We start from the raw sequence: 9,237 nt of genomic DNA on the forward strand, positions 1-9,237 counted from the left end.
AGAAGATGAAATAACTCAGGCTACTCATTTTCTGGCTCCAAATGCTTGTTCAGAGGGCTGCAATTACTCACATAATTAAAATGTAGGTGATGGTCTCTCATGCGTGTCCTTCTTTGTATACAAATGTACAATTAAAAGCATGTGCTCGTTGTCTGAATGTCAATAGCCACATAAATCACTTGTCCACACTTTCTGCTCAGCTAAGCAGAGTGAACAGAGAACAGCTGAGCTTGGGTCTGGGAGAGCAAAGCATTCACACCCTCTTCTAAGCAGAGCACATGGCAAACCTCTTTTGCCCTTTTTAAGATGCACCTGTAGGCTTCCCCATAGAGTCACTAAATATGTTTGTGTTGTTATTATCATGCTGTTATCATAGAGTAGAAGCTGGAGAAGCTCTTTTGGATCCCCACACCCAACCCCAACCCCATCCCACCACTGCCCACATCCCTTAGTGCCACATCTCACAGCTCTGGGACACCCCCCCCAGAGATGGTGATCCCCCCCAGCCCCACTCCCCAGAGTGAAACTTACTTAAATGCAATCTTAAAGGCTTTTTTTCCTAGTTTGATCCTCTTGTGCTCTTCCCACCTACTTTGGGAAGTTATAAGAAGGTGTGAAAAGTGCATTTATTTTACTGTGGCACCTCCTGCCTGTGGGTGCTGGGGATGTTCCCAGCATTGCTGCATGCAGAGCAGTGCCCTGTGCTGGGTGCTGAGCTGGCTGCCCCATAGCACAGCCTAAAGCAATGCATGGGTTACATTCTAAATACATTGCTTCAATATTTCAGCGTCTTTGATTTAATTTTTAAAGTTCCTTGAGCACATTAAGTGCTTGCAAACCCCGTGCTGAACTCCTAGAGTTCTTATGTTAATAGTTAATGTCCATAGCTGCACGTCTGATGCTTCATTGGGCCACCTTCCTGCTTTCTGCTCCACGAGGCCCTGAGTCCGGCTGTCATCCAGCACAGCAAAGAAGCTGCTTATTTTGTGTGAGACTCATTCACTTTGCAAAATCCAGACGCTGCTTTAGTGGAACCACTGCTCGTCTGCAACCCAGTGAGCCAGGGTGGGATTTCAGGGGGAAAAAAAGAAAAAAACAATGCATTGTCTCCTGTTTGCTGCCTGCCCCTGCCCAAGCTGCCGGGCCTCGGTACCCAAAGGGAGCAATGAGTCAGGAACTGGCAGCAGCACATCCTGCAGCACAGGACCCAGAATGATTATCTCAGCTGGATTAAGGGCTGGAAATTAGCATCAACCCTGCACCACACCAGTACAGCCCTGCCTTTTCATACCCGTTTCTTTCACTGCTTTGCACAAAAGTCACGAACCCTTCCCAGCACCAATGCTGTGGTTTCTGCTCCTGTGTCACCAACATCTCCACGCCAGTTTGGGCTGTGCAATTACAGGAGATCCCCCTCTGACTGCAGCCCGATGCCACCCAGCAATGCTGGAGGTGGAAGCAGCCCTGCTTTGCCACAGCACACAGCCACCAGAAGAGCTTTGTGCAGACCCACCAAAGCCAGAGCTGCACGGCCAGCCGGTGGCCAAGGGCTGCTCGACACCACCGCATTCCTGATTTGGGATGTTCCAGATGTGCCCAGCCCACAGCCAAAGGCTCTTTGTCCTCTAATGCTTTAACTACAGCTATCCTTTAATTCTATTTGCTGCATTGTGGTGCTGCCATTCCAGTGCTTTCCAATAGAGCCATTATACAAGAAAACACAAAATGAAAAATGAATAAGCTGTTAGGCAGGAAGAGCCAGAGCAAAAGCACACTTCCCACGTCCTTCCTTGCAGGTTGGGCATGAGGAGCAATTCCTTCTCCAAAGAGCAGTCAGGCAGTGGCACAGCTGCCCATGGAGTGGAGGTCACCAACACTGGGGTGTCCCAGAGCTGTGGGGATTGAGGGATGTGGGCATGGAAGGGTGGGGTTGGGCTTGGAGATCCTACAGGGCTTCTCCAGCCTTAGCGATTCCATGACTGAACGTGCATTTGTCAGACTTCCTTGTGTTTTAATGAAGGAAAACAAACAAACAAATAGAAAAGCAAAAAAGTGTCAGAAAACCACAACAGAGGCAGCAAGACAAATCAGTCTCAGCACAGCTTTTCCTCCTCTAACTTTCTGGTATTCTACCTTAAAGCTGTTTTGGTTTTCTTCAAGCTTTCTCCAGGACCCACCATATACAATAACGAAAGCTTTGTGATTTATTTTTAAATATATCTGGCAACCAGACCACTTAAACATCCTTGCTTTAAATCAATGCATGACTGATAATTAGATATCAAACCTAATTCAGTCTGAAAGACTTGGAGGTCAGGCATCAGGTACTATTTAATTAAGTAAATATAAACCATATTGATTGCATTTTTGTCTTACTTAGTTGATGATGCTGCATTTTTATGGCTTATTTGTAAACTGCCATGAGAGGAGCAGCCCAGGAGCTGCCAGGCCATCCCTCTGCTGCCATCCCAGCTGCTGCAAGGGGTAAAATGTGTAACAACAGCGAGGGCTTCTGCTCACACCTTTGGGCTGCCTCCAACCAGCATCATAAATGCTACCTAAGGTTTCAGGTTCTTTGCACGTCACTCATGTCCCATTCTGCACGCAGCCATAATGTTCCAGCAGGGCAGCTTGCACACCAGCCCTTGTTTTTGGCATCCCATTCACTCGGGGTGAAGGCAGCCTGAGAGATGCATGCGCTCCTCAACGTGGTGCTGCCTGCTCTGCATGGCTCCCACCAGGGACCCAGCACTGCCCATAGAGATGCCAGTCTGAAAGTAAAGTGCTCCTCCCACCTGCCACAGGATGCCACAGGATGCTCCATGCCCAACGGAGCCAACTAAATTGTCACTCATTGTTTTCCTCCTAAACTCTGTGCTAGGATAAAGAACAGACTTATCCCCATCTCTTTTCCCATTTTTCCCATCCCTTTCCCATTTTTCCCATTTTTTCCCATTCTTTTCCCATTTTTTCCCATCATTTTCCCATTCCTTTCCCATTTTTCCCATCCTTTTCCTATTTTCCCATTCTATTCCCATCCTTTTCCCATTCTTTTCCGTTTTCCCCATTCTTTTCCCATCTTCCTATCCTTTTCCCATTCTTTTCCCATACTTTTCCCACTTTCCCATCCTTTCCCATTTTCCCCATTCCTTTCCAATTTTTTCCCATCTTTTTCCCATTCATTTCCAGTTTTGCCCATTTTTTTCATTTTTCCCATTCTTTTCTCACTTTCCCATCCTTTTCTGATTTTTTTCCCATCCTTTTCCCATTTTCCTATCCTTTCCCCATTCTTACCCATCCTTTTCCCACTCTTTTCCCATTTTTCCTATTCTTTTCCCATTTTCCCCATTCTTTTCCCATTTTTTGCCACCTTTCCCCCTTTTTTTCCCATCCTTTTCCCATTTTCCCCATCTTTTTCCCATTCTTCTCCGACTTTACCCACGCTCTTCACATTTTGCCATTCTTTTCCCATTTCCCCCATCCTTTTCCCATTTTCCCATCCGTTTCCCATTCTTACCCATCCGTTTCCCATTTTTTCCCATCCTTTCCCAATCTTCCCATCCTTTCCCCATGATTCCCCATCCTTTTCCCATTTCAAGACCTCATAAGCCATTAATCAACTTCTAAATGACTTCTTACACAAGATAGGAGAGTCTCGACTGGCTGTTCCAGAAGGCTGAGGTTTAACACAGAGACTCCTGCCATGGTTGTTGGTCAGCCCACCACAGAGCTGTGCAGAAGCAGAAGATCCTGAAGGTTGGAAGCTGAGGTTCTTCTCTCACCTCACCGCCTCCTCTGGGCAGCACAGCAGCTTCCACTGCACTGCCCTGTGAATGAAGTCACGCTGTGGGACTGAAAAACTGAATAAAAAGCCCAATGGAATATCATCAGATTATGTCCAACTTCGCAGCCTGGCTGACTGTGCAGGGATTTGTTTCTGCAGACTGAGAGTGACAGCTCTTCCCAATCTTCAGTAACAACGGCAGATGTTTCCTTTAAACAAAATCATTGCCTTCCCCCGATTTCTTTCATTCCTGGCAGACCAACAGCCAAAATAAGACAGAATCACATTTACAGCCACAAGCCTGCCTTGCATTCACTCCTCACGCTTTTGGGAGCCCACCAAGCATTGCACTGGGGCTGTCAGAGCTGCATGGAACGCCCACTTAGGAGAGCAAACCAGGGCCAAAATTGAGGCTGCGTTCCGGTGAGGCAGAGCCAGCATCAAAAACTCAGCACTGAAAATTGCTTCAACCACTCTACGGTTCTGTATTCCAATAAGTACATGGCAGAAAGCAGGGCTGAGAGAGGGGCTGTTATGAGGAGAAAGGCTGTACCCCCATCCTGCACAGAGCTGCCTTCTTTCACGTCGAGAAATGCCATTTTCTCCTCTCTCATCTGTATGTTAACATTCCTGCACTTCAGCTCGTTCAACTCCGTTATTATCCAAAGGGCTTCCTGTTTGGGTTGGAGGAAATTGGTTTCATTTAAAATGCCCTTTTTAAATCCTCTTTTAGAAGTAATTTTATTAAAAATCTGCTCGATGGCTTCGCATTTAATTGCTAATAATAGTCCATTCAAATACCACTTGTAAACTCATCTGAGCAGGTCTCGACCCTAAGAAGCATCGCTGCTTTGCATGCTGGGATGCACACAGCAGGGCTGAATGCAGCAAATGCTTGCAGCAGGGATGCTGACAGCAGGGGTGCACGAAGCAGGGATGCACAAACAGGATGCACAAAGGAGGGATAAATGCAGTGGGGGTGCACAAACAGGGATGCATGCAGCAGGGATGCACAAAGCATTTGGGGTGCACAAAGAAAGGATGCACAAAGCACCGATGCATGAAGCAGGGGTGCACAAACAGGGATGCATAAAGCAGGGGTGCACAGAGATGCACAATTGGGATGCACAAGCAGAGATGCACAAAGCATGGATGCACAATCAGGAGTGCACACAGCAGGGGTGCTCGTAGCAGAGATGCATGCATTAGGAGCCAACCACAGCTGCATTTGCATTTCTGCACACTGGTGATTTCAGACCTATGGATAAACCACACACCCCGTTGCATCAGTCTGGCTCTGGTTCTGCTCAATTTCTTGACACTCCTTTTTGCATCATCATTTTGCTGTGAACGGAATCAAACCCTGCAATTATTACCAGTTTGTGCCCTTTGTATAAAAGAAATGGAGGGGGATGAAGGTGTGACTATTTGCACCTAGGACCTGACAGGTCCTGGAGGTGTTGGCTGCTGGCGCGGAGCTCGGCTGGGGGCTGGGATGGAACAGCCATGGCTGCAAGCACTTTTAAAGTGAATTTTTCAGAAGGCTGCTGAGGGGCAGCTGTGTGCTGAGCTGGGGAGGTTTAGATCAGATATATCACAGAATGGTTGGGTTGGAAGGGATCATGAAGGATCATGAATCTCCAACACCCCACCACAGCAGGGCCACCAACCTCCCCATTTCATAGCAGCCCAGGCTGCCCAGGGCCCCATCCAACGTGGCCTTGAACACCTCCAGGGATGGACGGGGCATCACAGCCTCTCTGGGCAGCTGTTCCAGCTCCTCACCACTCTCACAGCAAAGAGCTTCCCCCTGACATCCAACCTAAATCTTCCCTCCTTTAAATATTAGGAGGAAGTTTTTCACACACAGGGTGGTGAGGCACTGGCACAGGTTGCCCAAGGAGGCTGTGGATGCCCCATCCCTGCAGGCATTCAAGGCCAGGCTGGATGTGGCTCTGGGCAGCCTGGGCTGCTGGTTGGCGACCTGCACACAGCAGGGGGTTGGAACTGGGTGAGCACTGTGCTGCTTTGCAACCCAGGCCATTCTGTGTTTCACTGAGCCGAGAGAAGCCCGGGCAGCCACCGACACTCCCTGGAACCGCTCCGAGAACGGACAGCGGATCTCGCACAGCGGATCTCGCACAGAGGCGGGGCGCGACGTCCTGCAGAAGCGGAGCAGTCCGAGGACGGGCTCTCGCATCGGAAAAGCAGCGCAGCTTTTCCCCGATGGAAGCGGAGGCAGCCGGTCCCTCCCGCCCCCCGGCCCCGCTAGGTGTCACTGCGCGACGTGAAATCCGCGCTCGGCTCTCGCCCCGCTCCGGTCTGAACACATCGTGGATGGGCTTTCGGGCATCCCCACCCCGGGAGCCGCCGTGTCCCGGGCAGAGGAGCCGCCGAGTTCACTGCCGCGGTCCCGGTGGCTGCAAGGTGCAGGCAGTGCCCGGCCGGTGTCTCCCATTCCCATTAGTGTCTTTGTGACTGCTCTGGAAGCCAGCTGCTGCCTAAGGTATAGATTCAGGACCCCGGTCCCCATCCCATCCCATCCCATCCTATCCCATCCCATCCCATCCTATCCCATCCCATCCCATCCCATCCCATCCCATCCCATCCCATCCCATCCCACTCACACACTGTTTCAGTCCCTATCTCACTCCCAATTCTTTCCTCATCCTATTCTCATTCCTCTTATTTCCATCCCCATCCCATCCTCAGCTCATCCCCATTTCTATCCAATTTCCAACCTCATCTCATCCCCATTCCCATCCCCATCCTATCCTGTCCTCATCACATTCCTCTCCCCATCCCCATCCCCATCCCCATCCCCATCTCCATCCTCATCCCCATCTTCACACCCACCCCACACCCATTCCATCTCCATTTCCCTCTCTAAACCATCCCATCCCCACCCCATGCACACTCCCACCCCCATTCCCACCTCCATTCTCATCCCTATCCTATAATTCCTCTCCCCACCCATATCCCATCCCAAACTCCCAGGCTGGGGGCTGCCCTGCAGGTGAGCTCTGGGTGCCCCTATTTGGGGTCACCTCCAAGTCTGGCTTGCAAATCAGAAGGATGAGAACAAAGGCAATGATGGGAATGGTGAGAGGCTAAATTGCACACCTTGCCTTAGATCGCAGTGGGGGGGTTTGGCAAGCACACAGTCGTGCCTGTCCAGAGCAAGAACTTTTCTTTATATTTGTTCCTCACCACAGAACACCAAAGTAGATGGCATCTCAGTGTTAAGAAACACCACACACACAACCAGAGATGTCCTCTGCAGTTTTCTGGCACAATTTGCACGTTTTTTCACATCTGCCCTGTTTGGCTGCGGCAGCCCCGTCTCTACCACAGTTCTGATACTGCTGCTGCCTCGGGGAGCAAAGGCTGTTATTAGAAAACATTTCCAAATGAAGGAGGGAGCTGCACTCTGCACAAAGGAGTTGTGCACAAAGGAGTTGTGCGGAGCTGAACTTCTCTTCCAGCATTTTCCTCCGGCTAAAACAACTGCCAGCACTCCTGCTGCTAATTAGAATTAATATTATCTTCTTCCTCCTGCAATAAAAACAGAATGTTCTCCTCATGTCCCATCTGATAAGGCTGCAAGCCTCAGCCAGCAGGGCCCTCAGGTACCTCGGGGGGGGGACACACAGCACCGGCACCCCCAGCCCTGGGTGACTGTGTGAGCAGCTATAGCCCCCCAAGCTTAAGACGAATTTACCTCAAGGATCTCAGGAAACACCATTTCCCTGGCCTGGCCCTCAGCTCCCTGTTAGTTCATTCCCATAAGGTAATGTTCCATGTTCAGCCAGCCGTGGGCACTGCCCACATCCACATCCCTGCTTAGAAATAGCCCCAGCCCTGACTCAGCCTGAGGACAGGAGCAGCTGTCCCCTATCACCCCATATCCCAAACATTGCTCCTGGTCCTACCATGCTGGTCCCAGCTGTCCCAGCACACAACCATATCATAGAATCATAGAATGGCTTGGCTTGGAAGAGAACTTAAACATCACAGAACCACTGAACGGTTGGGTTGGAAGGGACCTCGCAGCCTTCAGCCCCAGCCTTGCCGTGGACTGGCTGCCCCCAGCTCAGGCTGCCCAGGGCCCATCCACAGCCTGGGGCACCTCCAGGGATGGGGCACCACAGCTCTGGGCAGCGCCACGGCCTCACTGTACTCTGAATAAACAATTCCCCCCTAACATCTGACCTCAATCTCCTCTTTTAGTTTAAAGCCATTCCCGCCCGTCCCATCACCGTCTGCCCGTGCAATCCCAAAACTTCCTTCCTAAAGCAAAATAACCCGCAAAACGCCGCTCCTCCAAGTCCGACCTGTGCCAGCCCGTCCCTCCCAAACCCCACCCCTTAGAAGCCCACCCTCAGAACTCCCTCCTTTAAGCCCCATCCCCGAAACCCTCCGCCCCGTCTCCACAAGCCCTCCTCCGCATCCCTCTCCCGCACACGCAGCCCTCAAACCCCGACACAGAAACCCGTTCTCCCCCCACCCCGAGTCCCGGTGCCACCCCCCCGGGCGGGGCCGGGCGGGGCGGGCGGAGCGGGCATCGGCGCGGCTTTGGCGGGGCTCGGCGGGGCTCGGCTCGGCTCGGCGGGGCCCGGCCCGCTGCATGCGGCGGCGGCGGCGGCGGGGCGGCCGGGCGGGATGAACGGCTCTGCGGGCGGCGGCACGGCGGCGGCGGGGCTGGTGGCGGGCGCCGGGAGCGCGGCGCTGGAGCTGGAGCGGGCGCTGCGCTGCTGCACGGCCGCCTCCGCGGTGACCGACGGCGGCGGCGGCGGAGGAGCGGCGGCGGCGGCAGCGGCGGCAGCGGACGAGCGGAGCCTCTACATCATGCGGGTGGTGCAGATCGCCGTCATGTGCGTCCTGGCTCTCACCGTCGTTTTCGGCATCTTCTTCCTCGGCTGCAACCTGCTCATCAAGTCCGAGGGCATGATCAACTTTCTGGTGAAGGACCGGCGGCCGTCCAAGGAGGTGGAGGCGGTGGTGGTGGGACCGTACTGAAGCGCCGCTCCCCGCGCCCCGACGAGGCGGCCCCGCACGGAGCGCTCCGCCGCAGCGCTGCCCGCGCCCGTCCGCGCCCCGCTCCGAGCGGCGCCGCGGCCCCGAGGTGCGGGGAGAGCCGCGGTGCCGAAGTAAAACGCGCTCTGATGGCAACAGGTCTGGGCTGCTCTTTTCCTTCGCGTTAAGAGCCGGGCTGATCGCGGCCGGGGAAACGGGAGGGAGCGGGAGGCGGCGGCGGCTCCGCGAAGCGGTCGGGATGCGGCGGGACCCGTCCGGCCCCGCAAATGGCCGTGCTGCCCATCCAGGCCAGCGGCACCGACGCTTTTTATTAACGCAGCCGAAAGCCTCGCCAACAGGTGACTTCTTACAGCCGCGTTTAAGGGGGAGATATTCACGCCCTGATAAATTTTTTATTCCGTCGTCCATTTCCTTTA

The 9,237-nt window shown here is 52.9% G+C and overlaps 1 protein-coding gene across 1 annotated transcript; it reads left to right on the forward strand.

The window, feature by feature from the left end:
* Positions 1 to 8,446: 8,446 nt before the first annotated feature.
* Positions 8,447 to 8,803, forward strand: RPRM (reprimo, TP53 dependent G2 arrest mediator homolog; the record flags this gene model as incomplete). The annotated part of the gene is made up of 1 exon (XM_079538775.1): positions 8,447 to 8,803. One exon carries the CDS (start codon positions 8,447 to 8,449, stop codon positions 8,801 to 8,803), a length of 357 nt encoding a protein of 118 aa, XP_079394901.1.
* Between the last annotated feature and the right edge of the window lie 434 nt (positions 8,804 to 9,237).

The sequence above is a fragment of the Tetrao urogallus genome (genome assembly GCF_951394365.1).
Source record: "Tetrao urogallus genome assembly, chromosome: 8".
In the NCBI taxonomy this organism is placed as follows: Eukaryota; Metazoa; Chordata; class Aves; order Galliformes; family Phasianidae; genus Tetrao; species Tetrao urogallus.